The 22,975-nt window shown below is 42.9% G+C and overlaps 3 protein-coding genes across 9 annotated transcripts in view; 1 reads left to right on the forward strand and 2 right to left on the reverse strand.

Annotated features, from left to right (window-relative positions):
- Positions 1–8,307, reverse strand: part of GGNBP2 (gametogenetin binding protein 2) — a 31,980-nt gene extending 23,673 nt beyond the window's left edge. The window contains exons 1-2 of one of the 2 annotated variants that reach the window (XM_044248487.1): positions 8,141–8,307; positions 644–724 (exon numbers count right to left, since the gene is read on the reverse strand). In XM_044248487.1, the coding sequence (XP_044104422.1) occupies positions 644–724; positions 8,141–8,233 (174 nt within the window). In that variant the 5' untranslated portion in view covers positions 8,234–8,307. The remainder of the gene's footprint in view (positions 1–643; positions 725–8,140) is intronic. The other variant, XM_044248488.1, reaches the window with a different exon arrangement.
- A 7,477-nt stretch (positions 8,308–15,784) lies between these two features.
- Positions 15,785–20,623, reverse strand: PIGW (phosphatidylinositol glycan anchor biosynthesis class W). Of its 5 annotated transcripts, none has more exons than XM_044248496.1 (3): positions 20,607–20,623; positions 19,519–19,665; positions 15,785–17,621 (listed from the first exon to the last, which is right to left on the reverse strand). In XM_044248496.1, the coding sequence occupies exon 3, from the start codon at positions 17,609–17,611 to the stop codon at positions 16,103–16,105; it is 1,509 nt and encodes a 502-aa protein (XP_044104431.1). In that variant the 5' UTR covers positions 17,612–17,621; positions 19,519–19,665; positions 20,607–20,623; the 3' UTR covers positions 15,785–16,102. The 5 variants fall into 5 exon arrangements, with proteins under 5 accessions (XP_044104431.1, XP_044104429.1, XP_044104428.1 ...); XM_044248494.1 differs by lacking the exon at positions 20,607–20,623 and adding an exon at positions 20,533–20,585; XM_044248493.1 differs by lacking the exon at positions 20,607–20,623 and adding an exon at positions 20,488–20,546.
- Positions 19,931–22,975, forward strand: part of MYO19 (myosin XIX) — a 33,171-nt gene continuing 30,126 nt past the window's right edge. Inside the window, exons 1-3 of one of the 2 annotated variants that reach the window (XM_044248489.1) lie at positions 19,931–20,075; positions 20,751–20,890; positions 22,328–22,479. In XM_044248489.1, coding sequence (XP_044104424.1) covers positions 22,468–22,479 — 12 coding nt within the window. In that variant the 5' untranslated portion in view covers positions 19,931–20,075; positions 20,751–20,890; positions 22,328–22,467. Of the gene's footprint in view, positions 20,076–20,750; positions 20,891–22,327; positions 22,480–22,975 lie in introns of those variants that run through there. The other variant, XM_044248491.1, reaches the window with a different exon arrangement.

Genomic DNA, 22,975 nt, shown 5'->3' on the forward strand with positions numbered 1-22,975 from the left:
GAGCCCCAGATAAAATGATATTAATACTTAAAGCTAAAATTTTGAAATGACTCTTCAAAACACACACACACACACCCCATTTAAAACATTAATTTACTCCAAAGAATTACCTCATATTTATCATTAATCTTTCATTCAAAGTTTTCTCCAAAAGTAGAAATAGAATTTTGAAGTACAGCAACAATTTACCTTCCATTATCTTGATTATATACAGGATTTTATAAGGTATCATACTGTTTAAAAATTAAATACAAATCATGAAGTTCACAGTACCAGGATTTTTTTTTTTTTTTTAACTTGAACAAAACCACCACTACAGAAGAAAACCAACAAGTTCTCAATGAAAAGTTGTATACCCTGTCTTTCAAAAACAGGGAAAGATGGATTGGTGAAAGTAAAGCCAAAGGGACATGTACAACACAACACCACCAAATTTTTTTCATATAACAAGTACATAAATATAGTAACAAGTACACAAATATATAGCAATACTAAAAGAAAGCAATTTAGTGCAATCTTAAGACCTAGAGAGCCCCAGATAAAATATTAATACTTAAAGCTAAAATTTTGAAATGACTCTTCAAAACACACACACATACACACACACACCCCCCATTTAAAACATTAATTTTAAAATTTTTACCTGAATAAACTGCTTTAGTTGTGCACCATTATTCTGATGCCCATCGAGATTTAAAACATTGTCAGGGAATTCCATCACCATCTTAATATGCAAAAGAATAAAAATCAATTACTATATCCTCTTTGAACATGTGCTACAAACTATTTTATACACTCTGAGGACAAAAATAGATCCCTAAAGCAGGATTAGTACATCCCAGTCCTGCCCCCTGTCAAAAGAAGCTAAGACAATCACCACCACCACCACCACCACCACCCACAAGTTTCTAAAGCCAGGAATGGTATAATCATTAGAAGCAAGGACACTGAAGTCAGACAAACAGTTCAAATCCCAGCTCCTCCACTTACAAGTATGTCATAAATCTGGTCAAGTTACTTAACCTGTTTGATTTTTCAGCTTCCTCATTTGTAAAATGAGATTAAGTAATAGTGTTTAATATCTCTCACAAAGTAGACTGTAAAGATTAAATTACATTTAAAAGTGTTTGTTGCAGTGGCCAATAATAATAATAAGTAATAAGTAAAGCAGCCTAATATTTTACATTAAATATACATACTTTGAGTTATTCCTCTTAATTATTATGCAAATGGCCATACACATACAGATCACACAACATATATGAAAAACTCAGAAAAATACCTGGCATATACTAAATGTCTGCTCTAATTAGGAACAAAAGGAATACAGAGATATTTATTCAATTATCAAAATTCCCTACCAGAGGAGGGATATAAAGCTTAAGGATATTTCTGCATATCAGATAATGGAGAATCACTAATTAGAACATGTCACTGATCTGTGACACCAATCATTTTAGAAAGTACCACAGTCACATACCACTAGGAAAAAGACTTTGTAACTGTTAGATGTCACCATATAAAAGAAACATCCCAGTTTTAGAGATGGTAAAATGTACAGGCAAAAAAAGTATGCCTTTCAAAACAATGAAATAAAGTAACACATTTATATCTTAACTAAAACATTGTTAAAGGTATTAAACATACTGTGCTAGGACAACTTCTATTTCCAGATGACAAGGACCACAAACTCCTACATACCCAAAGAGTGAAGTCATGATAAAGAGATATATTTGAGGCAAAAACAAAACACTAAAAATGCCCCAACCAGTTGAACATGATCTTAAAAAGATTCCTTCTTCAACAACCAGCACCACAAAAATCTGCTTTCTTAATAGACGTGACCATTATTTTTCTTCCAGATTAGAAATGACAGCCCTAAAACATGCTTGTTCTAACAATACATGAAGGACTAACAATAAAGTATAAGCAAAGGATAGATCTTCTCTTGATCTGATATGGGGAGAATATAGGATATGTGAAGTAGAGACAAAGGGATACCAAGAACTCAACAATTCAGGACACCACTGTATTTCACAGAACCAAAAGCTGCATTACAAAATGATTTAAATGTTTTTATGTGGGTACTTTCTTACAGAAAAAGAAAATACATGATGTGTTAGATGTGGCCTATCTCTACAGAGTGAAAAGATAAGACTTTTTCCTTCATGTGTTCCTACCTTTCCCAAATTTATTACAATGCACATATATTGTTTATTACCAAGGGGAAGTTAGTGTTCCTTGCTTCCAATTCTATGTTCACTATACCAAATTCAGAGACATGCTTCCATCTCAAGAGCTTTTATTGTTCTGGAAGTTTCTTCTTCCACACACATAGACCATTATGTCCAAATCTTATAGGTTCAAGGATCAATTACCAATTTTCAGGTTTACTGATGTCTCTCTAGTCCTCCCTCTTACAGTCTTAATAGTATTTCCAAAGACTGGCAGTAGTAATAATAGAGACATTTAGTGTAACTTCATATATTCTGGGTGTTGTTCTAAGCAATTTCGTATGTTAACCACTAGTACTAAGCAAAACTGGTCACTGGTCTGCTTTAACAAGGTGTTTCTAAATGAACAAGTGAGGATGACAGAAGTAAGCAAAAAAATCTAATGATCCATACTGTCTACTGTACTTAATATTTAACAGAATCTACTCAAATTTTTAAAAAACTTAATAATCCCATTATTAGAAATCCTGGTCCATGAAAACATATAAAACATAAAAGTAGTTAGTAGTACTGTACAGCTAACCCATGTTTTTTGTCAGCACTACATGGTTTAAAATACAAAGAAACTGAACTGTCGAGTCAGAAAAAAGGTATAGGATAAACTTTTAAAGCCACGTAACTCAAGACAACACTGCAGGTCAGTCCAAATCTACCACTTAAGCAACTAACACCTTGATTTGCATTCTCACTTGTTTGATACAAATATACACCATTTTACTACATATCAATTGCCACCATAAAAAAATTAAGATAATTACCTGTACTATTTTAAGATCAAAGCTACCAATTTGGGGCGCCTGGGTGGCTCAGTGGGTTAAGCCGCTGCCTTCGGCTCAGGTCATGATCTCAGGGTCCTGGGATCGAGCCCCGCATCGGGCTCTCTGCTCGGCAGGGAGCCTGCTTCCTCCTCTCTCTGCCTGCCTCTCTGCCTACTTGTGATCTCTCTCTGTCAAATAAATAAATAAAATCTTTAAAAAAAAAAAAAAAAAAAGCTACCAAATCTAACATATTGAGATCTAACAGCTGATGTTTAAAATACAATTTAATGGATAATACCTGCTTTAGGAATCATTTTTTTTTAAAGATTTTATTTAATTTGACAGATAGAGATCACAAGTAGGCAGAGAGGCAGGCAGAGAGAGAGAGAGAGAGAGAGAGAGAGGAGGAAGCAGACTCCCCGCAGAGCAGAGAGCCCGATGCGGGGCTCGATCCCAGGACTCTGGGATCATGACCTGAGCAGAAGGCAGAGGCTTTAACCCACTGAGCCACCCAGGCACCCTAGGAATCATTTCTAAAAGGTACAACAAAGGACAGGGTTAAAAAATTTTTTAAATCCTCATTTCAGATCTTTTGATTTTCCCCTAACCAGCAGAGATAAATGTCAAGATTAAGTCTATTACTGTGTCTTTCCTGGGTTTCACTGGCTGTATAATACTAAATTTTCTCTTGTACTTACTCTATACCACTGTGGTTACAAACTCTGCATTCACACTAAATTATTCTGTTCTTGCCTTTCAAACACTGAGGACAATGGCTTTTTACCTTGGTGTTTTCTGGACAGTCACTATATGCTCTTTAACACTGAGAGAGAACAATAAGGAAAAAGGGAAGGCAAAGAGCACAGTAGCACTATTTTTTCCCATTCTTTAAAACCACTTCCTTGACTTAATCTTCAGATTCTAGGTTACCTAAAGGAAGACAGTCATGAAAAGTATTTCAGGTGTGGTTTCACAGAGGAATCATTAGTGTTCTGCTTCATGATGAGGTTGCCTTTCCCTAGCTGGCCAAAAATAGAACCAGTAATTGTCCTGCAATTACTGCTTTATAAAGTTTATTGAATCCATTACCCACTTTCACTCTTAAATATCTGTCCTGGTTTCTCCTGACCACAAATAATCTGTTTTTAGCACATTCTCACAATCTCTAACCAACAATATTGAATTTGTATTTATTAAAAGTCATTGTCATTGTAGCTTTACTTTTTTACTTTATCCTCACAGCTATTTGTAACATCTATCACCTTTGGTAAAATCAATTAAATATTTAAGAGTTAAAAGAAAACGTTAAGTACTAAATTTAAAAATGCTAAACACCTAATCCCCAAGTGAATATGCTACCATTTACTATCTTTTTTTTTTTTTTTTAAGATTTTATTTATTTATTTGACAGAGAGAGATCACAAGCAGGCAGAGGCAGGCAGAGAGAGAGAGAGAGGAGGAAGCAGGCTCCCCGCTGAGCAGAGAGCCCGAGGCGGGACTCGATCCCAGGACCCTGAGATCATGACCTGAGCCGAAGGCAGCGGCTCAACCCACTGAGCCACCCAGGCGCCCCCATTTACTATCTTTTGATGTCTCCATTAAAACCCATTATCAGGGGCGCCTGGGTGGCTCAGTGGGTTAAGCCGCTGCCTTCGGCTCAGGTCATGATCTCAGGGTCCTGGGATCGAGTCCCGCATCGGGCTCTCTGCTCAGCAGGGAGCCTGCTTCCTCCTCTCTCTCTCTGCCTGCCTCTCTGCCTACTTGTGATTTCTCTCTGTCAAATGAATAAATAAAATCTTAAAAAAAATAAAAAATAAAAAAATAAAACCCATTATCAGAGTCTCTGGTCCAGTTAGATCATTTGAATTATCAGGACAGTAAACTGCTTCCAAGCAATATTATAGCAATGTGACACTATGTATCAAGAACTTTACAAAAGGCTCTTCTCCTTTGATCCAGTAACTGTACTTCCAAAGCCTGAGGAAAAAATTTTTAATGCATAGACTTATGCATTATTTATATTCTTGTAATATTATTCATAGTCAAAAGTAGAATCACCCCTATATCCACAAAGGAATAATGATTAAATTATGGATGTCACACAACAAATTATTACATGGCCAATAAAGCTACTTAAGAATGACAAGAACAAATGTTCTCAGTATTACATTTAGTGAAAAAAAGCCAGAGATAAACTGTTACAGTAGACAATACATCTCAACTCTGCATCTAAGTGTCTATGAGTAGAATTATAGCAAATGCTGCTATCTCCTTAGGTTTCGCTGGGATGTAGAAGTAAGGATAATTTTTTTCTTTGTTATATCATTATTTTTCAAGATTATTTTTAAAAGGGTATAAATTTTAACTCAATTTTAAAAAATACTACTTAAAAATTGCAATTCTCCAAAAATATCTCTAAAATAAAATCCATATTCTGCCCATTTGCTATTTTACAATTCCAGTAACACAGGAAAGCATTTTGGCCACATACCATACCACTTTCCTAAATATTCCACCAACTTACTTCTTTGGGATTTTCTCCAATACACTTATATTACCTGTACTCAAGTATTCAAACCCATTTAGTTACCAAATGAGTCTTAAACGTGGATTTAACATGCCACATAAAAGAGGAGACTACTTCCTCCCATACAAGCTTCTCAATTTCATTTTACAAATCCAACCTAAAATCACCAGAATTAAGGCTAGAGGGTTCAACTTTCTGTTACTAAAACGATACAACATTTATAACTGAACTGTGAAAGCTGTAACCAGACTTAACTAGAAGGCACTAACAAGATTTTAAGACTACATGAAATAAAGATCACACCTTTTTTCAATGCATTACCTATTAACCCAAAGAACAAAGACCAGACCAAATGTTAACTTCAGGGATACACTGCCATCAAACTATTAGTGCACCAGTGCAGAGCATAAACTTCTGCTACAGGTATCTTCCCTCCCTCTTCTCCAACAGGTGTTTGCTCTGCATTCTTCTGAGTAGTAGTTAATAAAAAGTTCTGAAAGAAAGTTGTTTCCCTAAATATAAGACACTCTTGACAAGAAATTTTACTAAGCATTCCATGACTATGCACAAGTTCCAAGACAAAGCAATAAATAGTCCCATTCATTCCTAGTGATAAAAACCCTTCTAAAGAAAAACTGCACCTTTTCCTAAATAAAATGCTATTTTGAGATATTTAAATTAAATGACCCTAGATTTTACTGGCCTTGGTCACAAGTCTATAAAAAGAATATTCAACCACCAAGTTCAGTCCAATAAGAGAAATAAGTACAATAATGTATCACAGTGCAAGGTTACATTTTTTCCCATGGAAAATTTTAGAAATCAGTATCATTGTACAGAGAACAGAGTATAAAAACAGCCACTGTTTTAAAGTGCTATATGACAGATGTGTCAATGCTGCACTCACAGGAAAGGTGGTTATGTGACCATAAGGAAGTGTCAGAAAGTGTCACTAAGTGTCTCTTAAAATGCTATAAATATGCAAATTTATTTTGGTGTTCCCTATGCTTTGATATTATACACTCAAAAGTAATCTTATATCTAAACCCACTGGTTTTTAAACTTCAAAGCATTCTGGGACAATAATCAAACAAAGTTGAGACCAAATTATGTGCTCTAGAAAAGTGTGTAAGAGGAAGAGAATAAAGTAACAAATGAACCCATATTAGGAGTTTTCAAATGGAGAAATGCATCATTTAATTTGATCAAAGTGCTAGTTTTTCTTTTTAACTTAAAATACAACTCCATTATACTTTTAATGTAAAATACACAAATCATAACCAAGGCATACAAGCACTTTCTAATGCATCAACGCAAATTCTATTTACCTTTATGTCAGGCCAAATCATTTTTACCATGGGAAAAAAAAAATGCACTTTCTTTCCATGAAAAAAAAGATGCTTTCACATAAAAAGTTCTAACAAATTAAGTCACCAAATGGCTCTTCTAATCCTTTTAAAAGTACTGCAGCTCAATCAAGTCTTAATTGAGACTGGCAAACAGAAAGGCATAGAGTGGCAGCTCTACAATGACTTGCATATTTATATAAAATTTGAAAAAACTTCAATAGATATTTTCAAAAAAAATTCAAGAACAAAACAGAACTACCTCTGAAAAGCAAAAAGGCAAAGGTAATAAAATGAAGAGACTGAGTTTCACCTATCAAAATAGGCAACGTATAACCCAAAGCTTCATCATCATCAAAATGCAAATTTCAAGATATTCAGAAAAGGTTCATTTCATTTCTTAATAGTGGCAAGCAACTGCACTCATTTCCTGTTCAGATTCAATTCAAATTTCTGCCATTTCCTTTCAAAGGAAATAGTACAGCAACACAGGGCAGAGGGTCAGTAATGCTGTACTACCATCAACTCTAAAAAAGAAAACTACCCAGAAGTGGGTTTTGACACTTGAGATGAGCAATCAGCTTTTATAATGCTCTTCATTCAATAATTTTGCTTTATTAAAAAAAAAGAAGAAAACGTTACCTGCAAACTAAAAAACAACTACTGCCAGAAAACCCATTTTGAAGAGTCATGGCCTACCAATACAATCATTTCGGAGAGTTTCAATGTACTAAGCAATATGACACTATTTACAATGAAACCAAATCATTTTAGTGGAATCTTTACTGTGCGAAAGCATGTCACTCCGCCCTAAGTAATTAAGCTTCTGTAGTGAGCTACAGTATTGAGAGAAAAAATACACAGGTAGCAGTGGCAGCTGCGACATTTCCAGATAATTAAGCTTCCCCGAGGGTAGGTGGATTCTGTAAAGGATAGGCCCTAAACGCCCAAGATCCTTCAACCCCACTCCGAGGCGCGTGCTTTGGCAAAAGCAGCGCCTCATTGAGACACGGGGGAAAGGAAGAGGGTTCAAAAAGGAAGGGAAATCTGGCGAGAGGGGCTCGAAATGCTTACGGAGCGCTGGGCCAGGGGCCCGCAGAGGTTACCGTGAGACACACTGCAAAGGCGAGTTTGTGGGGCCTGCCGGAGAGAAGGCCTCGCCTAGGAGTTGCAACACACTCTTTCTCCAGTGCGCAGCGCTCGGCCTGGGGGAGGGGGAGGAGGGGAAACAGCTGCCAGGGGAGCGGCGAGCCCGGCCCGGCCCGACCCGCTCACCGTGAGGGTGTCGTCTATGTAGAGGGGAATCTGCCTCCTCTCGAAGGGGAACTCCTCCTCCCCGTCCCTGCACACTGCCACCAGTCGCGCCATCGTCCCCGACGCTGCCGTTGCCACCGTCACCACCTCCTCCCAGCTGCCGCCGCCGCCGCCGCTGCTGCTCCTGCCGCTGCCGCTGCCGCCTCCTCCCAGCTCCTGCCTGCAACAGCCAAACCCCGCGAGCGTAAGCACCCGCCGCCGCGCAGCACTTTCGCCACAGGGGGGAGGGAGAGGAGCAGTAGGGCACGGGAGAGCCGGGCTGCGTTTCCCATCACCCGATTCCACACGCACTCAGCCAATCAGCGCCGAGCAACGCCGGGACCCGCCCCCTCGCGCCGCTCGCCCTCCCCAGCCCCCACCCCCGCCGGCCTCCAGTCAGGGTCCAAAGGAGAGGCGGAAGGGACCCGCTGGCCCCGGGGCTTCCCCAGCCCGTCACCGGAGTCCCAGCTCCAGGACCCCACCCACGGCCTCAGCTCCACAGCCCACCTCCGGTTTCCCGCCGCCGGGGAGCCCTCAACCCCTAGCTGACCCCTTACTCCCCTTTCTTGGCGCGCCCCGCCCAGTCAGCCCCAGGGCTGCAGTTGCCCAGCGCGACCCCGCCCCTGGGAGGGGTCGACCCCGCCTCGGCTCTGCGGAGTCTGTGGAGAGAGGCTCAGACCCTTTCCTCACCCTTCTCGGAGGAGGCTCCTCGGTTCTGACCTTCACCGTTTTCGTGGTCGCCTCCCTGACCCCCACCTCTGCTCCCCGTTACCGGCTGACGAGGCCCGCGTCAGGGCCGGCCTGGGCGGGAGCGCGGCTCCGAATGCCGTTTCCTCTCCAGGTTCAGTCAGCCGCTCGCGCCACGGGGAGTGGGGGAGGGAGGGCGGGGGACGTGGGGAGGGTGGGGCAGGGAGGGGCCGAGAACTCCGGGCGGGGCCCCGCCTCCTCTCGCGAGACTGTAGACAGCCGCTCCCGGGTCGCCTCTTTCGAAACCTTGCTGGAGGGGTGGGGGTGTTCCCTTGGGTACCTCGAACCCGTGATCGACCCCCCCTCCTCTGAGTCTAGCTACCCAAATAAATCTGAAATAGGGCTGCCAGGAGGAGTGAATAGGCCCGAACCTCTGTCCCTCTGCCGCGCGGGCCTGGGACCCGCTCTCCTGAGGGCGGAAAGGGTGCAAAGCCGAGCTGACTCCGGGCCCACCCCCGAGGGTCGAGGCCCTGGGAGGACTTCGGTAAGTGGGGAAGAGCGGAGGCGCTTTCCAGGTCAGTGGGAGCGGAAAGCGGGAGTGAGGGAAGGGGAGACGAGCGTCTGGCGGATGAGCGAGAAACTCCAGGCTTGGTTTCCACGTACTTGACGCCGCTTTTCCTGAACACCCTGATTCACCCCGAGCCCGCCGCATGACTGCTTCCTTGCCTGCGATTGCGTCAAGGTCCCGCCGAGGGAAACTACCGGAGTGCGGATGCTTTTGCGTTGTAGTTGCTACACTGGAGGCGGATGGAAGACTGTGTGAGGGAGAGCCTGGTCCACGCACTGCCCAGAGAAACTTCTTGGGCCGAGTTAATATTAACTTAGGGACTCGGGACACGGATTTCGCTGGGCAAAGTACTGGGACGGGCCAGAGGCCCTTGTCTCTGAGCAGCAGAGCCGCTGTAGAGGCAGTTCATCCGCACTCTGCGTGCCACCGCGTACTTCTTTCCTACCTTGAAGGCTTTGGGAGGCCTGTTGTAAAGCCAAAACAATTGTTGGGAAGTACTTTGCCTATGAAAGCCTTGATGATTTTAGGGATAGATCCATTTCCTGCTTTACAACTAACTAATCCTGATGACAGATCTGTATTTCCTGGTAGAATAGGCTAGAGCGGTGACACTGATCTGTAAAAAGTGTTTTCGTCATCACCTGAAATCTTAAGACTCGCAACAACACAAAACCCCACAGTGCATCTTTAGCCATGTTGCCTTCTGACATTATGTTGTCACTGTTAGGTTAGGTGACATAATAAACTGGAAGAGCCATTGTTCAGTCCCAAAGGTGTGATTATCCCGCAAGTACTTACTATTTGTGTCTTTTGGCCATGTTTGGAGAGCAGAACACGGGATCGTTAGCTTGGTTCCAAAAGGAATGTAGGACGAGCATGCCGCATCTGACAGGTGAGACTACATAACCAGACTTCGGGCTTTTGAGAGAATCTTGTGTTTTATGTAAAAATACTCCTCTAAGAAAAAAAGAGTTACTGTGGCTTTTAAGACCTATAGGGCCTTTTTAAAATACTAAACTAATGTACCTACTTTATATCTTTTAAACTTCTTTTGGGTTGTGGTTGGTAAAGGACACTGAAAATGACAAGCTCAATATATAGGTGCTAATTTAAATAACTTTGGTTATTGAGTAGGCACTGGGGACTAGCAAAGAACAGAGTTTGAAACCCAGATAAAAAAACATAATGGTACCACAGCAGTCTCTTTCCATCTGAGGTTACTTTCCCTGATTTGGATTTGTCTTTTATTAAGTTATCTCTGCACCCCACATGGGGTTCACACTCACAAATCTGGGATGAAGAATTGTATGCTCTACCAACTGAGCCTACCAGGCACCCCTGGATTTGTCTTTTAAATCCACTGACCATGCTGCTTTGTGTCTTTGGACAACACATAGGTACTCAGTGAATACTCACTGTAAGGTTATAAAGGTGGCTAATTTGCTACATAAGCTCCTAAGGAGGTAAGGTGATAGCCTGGGTGCTCTAAATATGATAAATATTGAGGAGAAATGCTTAGAAAATTATTTCACTGAGAAACAATTTTTAGAGGTTTTAACTATCTTATCTTCTTAGTTTTCAAGCAGGTACTCATCTTCACTATTGGTCTAGCTTCTGCTAAAACCAAGACTGCTGCAGGAATTATTTCATGACTAAGCATCTGCCTTTAGAGAGCTTAACTCTTAATCGACAAAATAAGTTATTACTACATAAAAAAGCCAGCTGTTGCCTGTTTTTAAATTTCGATACAGCCATTGTGAGAGGCAATGTTGAAGGATTTGAAAGGCCAGGAGAACACAGTCAACAGCAGAGGATATTTTGCTGGTACCTAGTAGCACCTAGAGTGATGGAGAGAGAATAAATTGTCAACAAAATACCTTTCTTTTTCTTATTAGATTCCCAGTGTGCGAGAGCCAGCCACAAGACTCAAGCATAAAAGAGATAGGACTATTTTCCAAGCAACCTACGTTTAAAAGAAATGCGTACTGATTTATGCCTTATGTTACGTTCTGTATTCATAGATTATACACAAACTCATAGGGAGCAAAATATGATTTTATTTAATTTATACATCATATTGGACAACAATGCTCAATAAAAATAAAATGTCCTCTTCTAAACACAAGCTATTGATACATATTGGTAGATAGCTCCAGTTTTTGTAAAGTTAAAGTCATGGGAATGAGTCACTTCCTGGAGGTCATGAGTAGGATAAAGTCATAGACCAAATTATATTCTTCCTTCTTTATCCCCTTCCCTTATCTGTCCTCAAAAACTGATAGTTGAGGGGTACCTGGCTGACTCAGTCAGTGAAGCATGTGACTCTTGATCTCAGGATTGTGAATCCGAGCCCCACTTTGGGTGTGGAGATGGCTTAAAATTTGTTTTATTTTTTTTATTTTTTTTTTTAAAGATTTTATTTATTTATTTGACAGAGAGAGATCACAAGTAGGCAGAGAGAGAGGAAGGGAAGCAGGACCCCTGCCGAGCAGGGAGCCCGATGCGGGACTCGATCCCAGGACCCTGAGATCATGACCTGAGCCGAAGGCAGCGGCTTAACCCACTGAGCCACCCAGGCGCCCTTAAAATTTGTTTTAAAAAATTGATAATTGAAAAAGAAATTAGCCAATTAGAATACCTTTTGTTGTTTTCACTATGATAACCATGTTGTTTTGTGTGGTAGTAAAATCAATAGCAGAATGTTATTTAAATTACCATGGCTGTCCAAATCTCAGAATCTGTGAATTTGGATTTCTTTCCCATGAGCTGACAGTGGGAAGTTTTGTTGTGTCTGTTAATACTTTCCCCACTTAAAATTTTTCAAAAGGAGCACCTGGGTGGCTCAGTCAGTTGGGTGTCTGCCTTCAGCTTGGGTCGTGATCTCAGGTTCCTGGGATCAAGTCCCCTATCAGGCTCCCTGCTCAGTGGGGAGTCTGCTTCTCCCTCTCCCTGCTGTTCTTTCTCTTTGTCAAATAAATAAATAAAATCTTTTAAAAATTTTTTTCAAAGGGAAAAAAAATTTCTTTTAAGGAAAAATAATGTCTGCAAGTTAAAATGTAAATAAGCGGGGAACCCTCCTACACTGTTGGTGGGAATGCAAGCTGGTGCAACCACTCTGGAAAACAGCATGGAGGTTCCTCAAAATGTTGAAAATAGAACTGCCCTATGACCCAGCAATTGCACTACTGGGAATTTACCCTAAAGATACAAACGTAGTGATCCAAAGGGGCACGTGCACCCGAATGTTTATAGCAGCAATGTCCACAATAGCCAAACTATGGAAAGAACCTAGATGTCCATCAACAGATGAATGGATCAAGAAGATGTGGTATATATACACAATGGAATACTATGCAGCCATCAAAAGAAACGAAATCTTGCCATTTGTGACAACATGGATGGAACTAGAGCGTATCATGCTTAGCGAAATAAGTCAAGCGGAGAAAGACAACTATCATATGATCTCCCTGATATGAGGAAGTGGTGATGCAACATGGGGGCTTAAGTGGGTAGGAGAAGAATCCATGAAACAAGATGGGATAGGGAGGGAGACAAACCATAAGTGACTCTTAATCTCACGAAACAACTGTGGGTTGCTGGGGGGAGGGGGGTTGGGAGAAGGGGGGTAGGGTTATGGACATTGGGGAGGGTATGTGCTTTTGGGTAAATTGGAAGGGGAGATGAACCATGAGAGACTATGGACTCTGAAAAACAATCTGAGGGGTTTGAAGTGGCGGGGGGGGGGGGGTGGGAGGTTGGGGTACCAGGTGGTGGGTATTATAGATGGCACAGCTTGCATGGAGCACTGGGTGTGGTGAAAAAATAATGAATACTGTTTTTCTGAAAATAAATAAATTGAAAAAAAAATGTAAATAAGCCCCTTGAAGGCAGGGACTTTGTCTTCTTTTCTGTTGTTTCCCTAGCACCTATACCTGGTACATTGGAGCTCAGTAATTTATGTCAAATGATCTTTTCTATAAACTAGAACCAAGTCAGAATTTTTAAACTAATTCTTCTGTTTTTATGAATGCTGTTTCATTAGCTTTCTCTTACATGACTTTCATAACTGGAGGTAGAAAAAACAGAGAGTACACTTTGTTCCTTTATGATTCAGTATCTGTAATTGTGAGACATAAACTTGTTGAGAGAGATTTAAGATCTAGAAAAGATGAAGGAGCAGTTACCGAAAAGCAGCAGGCCAGTTAGACAACATATTCATCCAGTCATCAAATAATTTAAATTACTTTTTTTAAATGACAGAACAGTATGTTTAGTCTCCTCAGCCCTCCTTTGAATGCTTTAAACAGATAGGTCGTCGGGTATTAATCACTCTGACATAGCAAGAGAACCAATCACCTTTCCTAGTCATGCTTAATTGATAGGCTATAATCTTACTGGTTAAATTTCAAAAATCTTTTTTAATTGAAAACAGAATCTGATTTTTGTTTTTATAGCTGTATAACTGCTCAACATACTGATTTCTTTAGAGAGAAAATTCCTTTCAATAATAGATTGACTCCAAATATCATTGATTATAGTTGGCAAAAATGCCACATAAATACTAAATTAGCCATCATCAATGTAACAAATTGAAGTAAGTTAATTAGTGTAATAACATGACTATTTAACAATTTTTGGAATAAAACAAATTCTTAACTAATTTAGAGGCAACTGATTAAAACCACAAATGCAAAACTTAATGTAAGAGGAAGCACTACCTACACTATACAAATAATCCAGATTCCTTACCAAGTATAAAATTAACTTGAGCATTCTGACCCTTCACTATTTCTGCAAAGATCAGATTTTTTCTTAAAAATGGAACACAACAGAAAGGCAGATTTTAGGGGTTTTTTGCCCACTTTTTAAATTTATTTTTTAAGTAGGCACTGTGCCCAGCATGGAGCCCAATGCCAGCCCAAACTCACAACCCTGATACCGAGATCTGAGCCGAAATCAAGAGTAGGACCTTTAACCAACTGAGCTACCCAGGCACTCCTCTTTTTTGCCCACTTTAAACAATATACAGGGAACATTATAATTGGAAACTAAGGATTTTATGATTTTTAAATCTTAAGTTTTGAACAGCTGGTTCAAAGTTCTGCTTAGAATTTTTAAATGACTCAAATTCCCAGTAGGATATTAAATGTTAGTATAGCCATCATTATATTAAAGCAGCCTAGTACTTGACTTTTTCACAGATTCTCTTTCCCTTTAACATGGTAGATTAAATGAGGTATGTCTGATATGGTCCCTGCCTGCCCTCTAGCTTATTACCCACCCTCTCTACCTTTTTCTGAGCTCCAGCCTTGAGTTCCAAGATGTGCAATTTTCCCTCTCAACTCAGGACCTTTGCTGAAGGATTCATTCTACCTAGAATGCTGTTTACCCCTTCTCTTACCACATTTTAACTCCTTATCCTATCTATCCATCAGCTCTAGCTAAAAAACAAAAACAAAAACCATCCATGGGTGTGTGTATCTGGGTTGAGACTCGACTCTTGATCTCTGCTCAGGTTTTGATCTGAAAGTCTGAGTTTGAGCCCCATGTTGCGCCTCCCTCCCGCCAACCTGTGCTGGGTGTGGAGCCTACCTTAAAAGAAAAAAATAATCATCATCATCATCTGAGGGGAAAACTTTGACTCTACTAGATCAGCTCTTGGTTTGACACTCTTGATAACTTGTACTTAATGCCTTAACATAGTTTATAATGGTTGTTCGGTGTCTGTTTCCCCACTGGAGGGGGTGCCTGGGTGGCTCGGTGTGTTAGAGCCTCTGCCTTCGGCTCAGGTCGTGATCCCAGGGTCCTGGGATCGAGCCCCGCATCGGGCTCTCTGCTCTGTAGGGAGTCTGCTTCCTCCTCTCTCTCTGCCTGCCTCTCTGCCTACTTGTGATCTGTCCAAATAAATAAAAATCTTAAAAAAAAAAAAAAAACTGTTTCCCCACTGGATTACAAGCTCCAAGGTATCGGGAAACCTGGTTATTCGTAGCAGAGTTGGCTAAATATTAGTCTCAAAGTAAAACTACTGTCTTATAATTACTAGGCATGTAAACTACATCGTACAATTCAGTCCATTCTTTAGAGCATTTGTTTTCTGACTTTGTAATAGGTATTTGATGATATATCAACACCTGCTTTTTTATACTTGGGATTTTTTAAAAGGTTAAAATTGAGCAGTAAATAAGTGTTGACAGGGGTGTCTGGGTGGCTCAGTTGGTTGAGTGTACGCCTTTGGTTTGGGTCATTATCCCAGGGTTTGGGATCAAGCCCTGCCTCAGGCTTCCTGCTCAGCAGGAGGCCTGCTTGTGCTCTAATAAATAAAATCTTTAAAAAAATGAAAAATTAAGAAGTTGACAATTTTGTGATCACACTGAGATGTTTAAATGTAAATTTTATTATATAAGTCATACAATAAAAAAATACAGAATGGTTTGTGATATAAGATGGAGAGTGAATCTCCTCCTCCCCACCGCCCTCTAATCTTTCAGTGTCACGACTACAGTTTCTTTAAAATTACATGGTGTTAAGATACACTATAACAGTAAGCATCACTACTATTATGGAGGATTGAAACTCAATTCTATAATATGTTTAATACTGGGTTGCCAAAAGCCCATTTTCTTCACATTTAATATTCTCCCTCATTAAAGTAATATTTTTGTAACACAGGTACTTTGTACCCACATTGGTCACCAAAATTTTATAGTCTTATCTTGCAAGTGTAACACATATATAATTAAACAGTTGGTAAACATATAGAGATTGAGCACAATTAAGGCCCACAAGGTACTGCTGTGTAATGTATCTACTAACAGGTTGATCAAACCAGTAGTTATATTTGACAGCAAGAAAAAAATTAACTGGTTTCTGTTCATAGCTGTGATTAAACAAAGACTGGGTTCCTTTCTTTCAGCTTTAGAGACTAGAGATTCTGAATGCTTTTTATTTGTGGCAGATAACTGGATTGGTTTCCAAGAACATGGTACTATAGCCCCTTTAATTAGAAATTTGGCAAAACTCAAAATTATATCACACAGTAATAAACTACTAAGAAGTATCAGGCTAGAAGCAATTATCCAAATACAAAAAGCTAAATTGGCCATTCTCCGAGATACTACTTCTACATTTACCTGAACTATGTAAAGAGAAATGAAGAGGCTAATAGCTGTCAGCAGAATGTGGTATGTTCCTTCTACCCAGTCTTTGACATGTGATCTTTTTTTAAGCATATATGACCCTGTTTGCACACCAGCCATATGAATTGCCACATACCCCAAAGTAGAGATTATTCCTTCTCGGTTGGCATTTAATAAACCAATCCTTGTGCCTCTGCCATCAGTGCCATACAAAATTAACCTTTTCAGTGGGGTAAAGTCAAGGGCTAGCTGGTATAACACAATAATGCTAATGGCCATAATCCAGGATTTATTTAGAGGAAAAATACTTAAAAGCAGTGATGTTAACAGTTTCACAACTATTAAGGTAAAAAAAAAGTTCCAGTGAACTCCATACTCAGTTAAATGTTCCTGATAGCCTATGGATTTTATAATGACTAATCGTCCTACTCCTAGGAAGACTAGTGGCCAAACAGAGTACAATGACTTTGTAAGATAATAAAATCTGGACCCGTCAGTATATTTTCTCCTAACCTCTGGACAAACCATTGCAGTCCCAAAAATAAAACCACCTACTCCAAAATCCATTGCTCCTGTCCCATAGAGCTCAGTTTTGGCAAATCTTCTGGGAAAAAGTGGGAAGTCCACAGCCAAAATGGCAATAGCAGTAAATGCACTGTTAATTACACGGAAACAAGAGATGGCTGGAACGTATTCTGATTCTATACCAATTTTCAAGAATTTTTCAAGTATTTTCTGGACAGGCATTCTGGCACAGCAAGTTCTCCTGCAGTATATTTGATAGAATAGCCCTGCCCCAAGGATAATTACAGCAAGGTGCTCAAGGAGGACAAATGAAGACAAAATGGTCAAAGTGGCCACCAGGGGAACTATTAGGAAAACAAAGTCAGTGAAGAATCTAGTTCTCCAGGTATGTGAATAGCACAAGTGCTGTGAAAGAATGATCAGAAGCCCTCTGCACAGGATACAGAATGCAGGTAAGCATAGGCCCTGGGTGACTTCAAGCACACTGGTTCCATTGTGGTTACTGACAAAAGCTTCCTTCATCTGCTTTTGAGACATTTTCTTCTTCCTGTGAAAATATGAGCAAAGGGATGCATTGGAAAAGCAATGTTCTTCTGGAATAGGCATATATATGTACAGGACTTGATTTACTCTTTTTAAAGATTTATTAGCACGTACGTGTGTGCAGGTAGGAGCAGAGGGAGAGAGAAACTTAAGCACACTCCTCACTAAGCTCAGAATCCGACAGGAGGCTCAACTTCAAGATCCTGATATCATGACCTGAGATGAAACCAAGAGTCTGGTGCTTAAAACACCTGCCCCACCCAGGGTCCTGATTTTGCTTTTATTCCTAGATTTCAGAGCAGAACTTTAGGCCTAATGATTTCAAATCAGGGCAGGAACTAGAATTTGTGATTCCCCTTCCAAGGATTGTGGGAAGAAGCCTAACACCTCAGGATAAGAATGTCAGGGCACCTCAGTGGCACATTCGGTTACGCATCCGACTCTTGGTTTCAATTCATGTCCTGCTGAGATTGAGCCCCACCACTGGCTCTGTGCTCAACCCAGAGTCTGAAATTCTCTCTCCCTCTCCAACCAGTGCTCTCACTCTCTCAAGTAAATAAATACATCTTTTAAAAAAGAAAAAGAAAAAAAAAAAAAGGAGGGGCCCCTGGGTAGCTTAGTTGGTTAAGCGTCTGCCTTGGGCTCAGGTCAGGATCCCAAGGTCCTGGGATCCAGCTCTGCCTAGGGCTCTGCTCAGCAGGGAGTCTGCTTCTCCCTCTGTGCTCTCTCTCGATCTCACTCTCTCTCAGGTAAATAAAATCTTGGGGCACCTGGGTGGCTCAGTGGGTTAAAGCCTCTGCCTTCGGCTCAGGTCATGATCCCAGGGTCCTTGTCATCAAGCTCTCTGCTCAGCGGGGGAGCCTGCTTCCTCCTCTCTGCCTGCCTTTCTGCCTACTTGTGATCTCTGTCAAATAAATAAATAAAATCTTCAAAATAAATAAAATCTTTAAAAAAGAGTAGGAATGTCATACCAATAGTATGAAATTATTGGTTAATGAGCTGTAGCTATCCTCGATATAAGGCAGACTCTCAAAGAAAGTTACTTTGGGATATAAATCCTGAAAATGGAATCAGAGAAACGAATTTTTATTACAAACATATAATATGCTATTAAAATTTTGTAATGCAAACAAAACTAATGACTTCAAGTCAAATCAGAAGAGGACAGAGAGAAAGAAGTTACTTAAGTACACGCTGGAGTTGGAGACCTTGGTTTGTGTGAACAGCCTCTCTGAACCCATTGCCTCCAGTACAAAATACTAGTCCTCCAGTTACATTCTGAGCCCCGGGCTGCTCCCAACCTCATTCAGTCATGCTTTCAGGTTAGGGTGGAGATGGGTAGAGTGGATGCTAATCCTCGGGAAGGGGGCGAACGTCCAGGAAAGGCATGGATGTAGAGCACACGCTAGTATTCGTGGTTTCAAAGAGCTGTAAAACACTTCTCTCATATTTCAAAGTCTTTAAAGGGGCACACAGAAAGAACACGTTTGTTGACTAAACCAGAACCATGTAGAACAAATGGATGCGTGCGTGCCTGACGGCCTGTCTGAGCCAGCAATAATTTCACAGGATAACAAACCGATAAGAATCGTCTGGCTTTTAGAAATAAAGGAATCTTTTTCCTGACAGACACGCGCCACGGCCGCGCCGTCCCTTACACCTCACGTGCCTTCGATGTTCCGGCGCCCTGGCGGCCGGCGGTCTACTTGGGCCGGGCTACACGACTCCCACCACAGCCGCAGAGCCATGCAAGAACAACCCGCTTCCGCCTCCCGAACCGCGCTTCCGGCCGACGTAGGGCAGCCTGCGCTTCCGGGCCGGCGGATTCCGCGCACGCGCGCGCCCCTGCCAGGACCGGAGCCCGTTTCCCAAACGCTTAAGCTCCGCGCGCCAATTCTTGCCTGTGGTGGGCTTGCCGCGCCCAGGTCCGTCAGAGGAGCCCGGAGCAGGCGTGTCACGCGCTCCACCGCTGCTCCTCGAACCTCACGACGATTCTCTCAGAGTGGTGGGGTCAGGGGGCCCGGCTCAGTGTTCGACCACGGCGTCCTCTACCGAAGGACCCCAGGCCCTGTGAGACCCTGGAGGCCCTTCCTCCCGCGCCTCTCCCACAGGAATACGGGAGACCAGCGTCTCAACCCCATCTTACCCCACGTTCTCGAAATACTTTGCCCCAGCTGCAGCCCCTAGTTCCGACCCCGGCATCCAGAGCGGGCCACGTGCGCCCGGAGCCCAGTGCGCGCCCCGCCCCGGGGGAGGAGCCGGCTGGCTCCCGGCCACTGGGCCCGAGCGGCGGCCGGCCGGTGCGCTCTGGCTGTCCTGGCTTCCTCTCCTCCCCGGCTCGCTCCCGCCCTCTCTTCTTCCCTCCCCTTCCCGGGCTCTTCCCGCCGTCTCTCCCAGCCTGCTTTTCCAGTCGCGCCTGGCGAGGGCCGCGCACTCGGCGGCTCGGGCCGTGGGACTGGTGAGTGTCACCCCTAGCCCAGGTTCGAAGCGCTTCGCCAGCCCGAAAGGGCGAGGAGGCCGGTTTGCCCCCGGAGCGCTGAGGAACGGGGCGCATTTTCCTCTCCTTTTTCCAAAGCGCCTTTGCCAACCCTTTCCCATTTCCTTTTTGACTGTCTCGTATCTCAGCTCTTGGCCCTTGCCTAGAAAAAGAACCTTTCAGGGTCCCCATTCCACCTCTCCACCTTGGTGGCAGGCGGCGATCCGGGGTCGGGAAAAGGTTTCAGTTGGGAGGCTGAGTCCCGTCTCCTGCCCTTATTGTCTCACTCCTTGGAACCGGGGAAGGGGCTGCTGGCCCGGATAAACGTCAGGGCAGCCGCGCCCTTGGCTGGGGTCACATCCACCTTCCTAGGAAGGACACACTCTCCCCGTACCAGGTGCTTCCGGAGCGGCATCCCAGCCCTAGTCCCAGCGGGCACCTTGTCCAAAGAGGGAGTCCTGGTTCCCGCTGGGAACCCGGGGGCGGGTCCAGCTGGGTTCCCGGGACCCTTACCCAGCTCTTCTCGCTTGCCCTCCCGCTGTCCTCCAAGCCGGGGACGAACTAGCTGGGGAGGAGGAGGAGGAGCTAGTGATCAGGTTGCCTCTTGCCCTGACTGGGAGTTTCATCTGCATGTTACCATCTCCTTTCTGCCCACAGTGGTCACACCCTTTCCAGAAATTCTTGGCTGGTAACCGCGAAGCTGGGAGAACTGGAGAAAACCGCTCTAATCTGACTTGACTCTGGCTGGGTACGGAGGCTGCATCATCATAACCAACATCTGCAAAGCGTTCTCTGAGGTACTAGCCCAATTGATCCTTACCTCAGTATTCTGAGGTGTAGGTATTAGTATTCCTTTTTGCAAACGAGTAAACGGAATAAGGCTTAGCTCTTGTGATCTGTCTTGGAGGAGTTGTGGGCTTTGATTTCTAACTCCACTACCTATTATGCTCCCCCTAATCCTTTCCTTTAAAATGAGCTTCAAGTTGAGGGAGCTTTGTTCTCCTTGACTCTCTGGTTGCCCTCTCCATGGCTGTCCCTTATATGGTCATGTCCCCCATATGGTCCATGTCCAAGGTGAATATGCCCAACACATTCCTGATGCTCTTCTCTGTCCTTTTTCCAGCTTGTATCAAGTCCCTATCCCTGAAGTCTTTCACATGCTAGATATATGCAGAGCCTCAAACAAGTCTCTGCTAGGGTCAGTCCATTACAGACACCCCTCATCCTCATCCCTCCTTGCCAAGGAGGTGTAATGCCTCGGAAATTCTAAGTCTTAGGGTCTCATTTTTTTTTTTTTTTTAAGATTATTTATTTATTTATTTATTTTGACAGAGAGAGATGACAAGCAGGCAGACAGAGAGAGGAGGAAGCAGGCTCCCTGCTGAGCAGAGAGCCCGATGCGGGGCTCGATCTCAGGACCCTGAGATCATAACCTGAGCCGAAGGCAGCGGCTTAACCCACTGAGCCACCCAGGCGCCCCAAGTCTTAGGGTCTCTTAACAGATTTTCAGAGATTGGTCTTGGTATAGCCTCACAATACCTCCTTCTCAGATTTTCCTCCTCTGAAATCTTTGCATTTTTAAAGTTGACACTGGACTGTTCTACCTGATTAGTGTCCCCAGATGGATTATCCATCCTCCGTAGTCCTTACTAGTAATAACAGTATTCTCCCTCTGACTGAATATTCAGATTTATACTCCATGACATCATTGACTTTCACAACTACTCCTTGTGAGGTAGATTTTACTACCTCCATTTTCAAGATGAAGGATGAAGGTGGGCCAGGAAGGTGATCAGTGGCTTTCTTGTGAATGAGCTGTGATTTTATTCCCACACAACTGCTTTCCTAGAGCATCAAGAATTGACTTCAGCCTCCCTATCAATTACTCGCTGTACAAAAATAGGATCTTTCTGTTTATTGGAGAGGGTAGGGCATGAGACTTCTCTGTCTCCCAGTGTCTCCATCCTCCATAGCATTGATTCAGAACATATGCAGCCCCACCCCAAACCTCTCTAGTAAAACTGGCCCTGAAGAGCCTGGGGAGCCCCTGGAGGCTCTCATAAAAGTTTCCCCTGTTCCCTAATTGTCAAGGGATAGGACAGACTTTCCCTCTCTGCCCAGGCTCGCCTTGATTCTTGTTTTGATTCCCCTTGCTTGGTGGGAGGAGCATAAGTGAGTCACCCTGAAGAAACCCTCACTTGTGTTTGGCCCTTGTCTTCTCTCTCATGTCATAGGCTCTGAGGTGACTCATCTCAGATTCCTGCAGAACTGAGCCTTTTGCTGGACCTATGTTCCAACCTGTGCCTCCATGACCAGGTGGATAGCACTCCTCGTGCCTGTGACCCAGAACCCTGGCTGACCACACTGAGGCAAGATGCTCCAGCAGGTAAAACGTCACCCTTAGGTAACCTAGGCCCTGAAGCATCTAAGGCACTTCCCATCTGTCAGTTAGGTGGCTGAATGACGTTTCTACTTACCCTGACCTGGAAGGAAGGGAAAGATCCCTTAAAGGTCTTTCTTCTCACTCTTCACCCAGTCACTCCGGTGCCTTTCACCTGTCATTGAGAGGCTTTTCTTGATACCTGATTTGAATCTCTCTTACTGTGGTCTTTAGCCCTTTTTTTCTGGGATGAGTAAGATGGGACGGGTAAGATGGGATGGGGAGGGGACTCCTTGGAGTACTTTGGTGACTTCACAAGCCTGAACCAGGGAGGGAGTCCTGAGAGATGTCCCTGCCAGCCTGAACTGTTGAGGTACAGTGAAGGTCTGAGGCTTCCAAGAGGAGGTATTCTTTGAAGCTGAACCTTAAAGAATATGTAGGAATTAGCTAGGTGGAGAAGGGAAGTAAGCAGTCCAAGCAGAGGTGTCAGTGCAAAACGTGG

Source organism: Neovison vison, chromosome 5, assembly GCF_020171115.1.
Source record: "Neovison vison isolate M4711 chromosome 5, ASM_NN_V1, whole genome shotgun sequence".
In the NCBI taxonomy this organism is placed as follows: Eukaryota; Metazoa; Chordata; class Mammalia; order Carnivora; family Mustelidae; genus Neogale; species Neogale vison.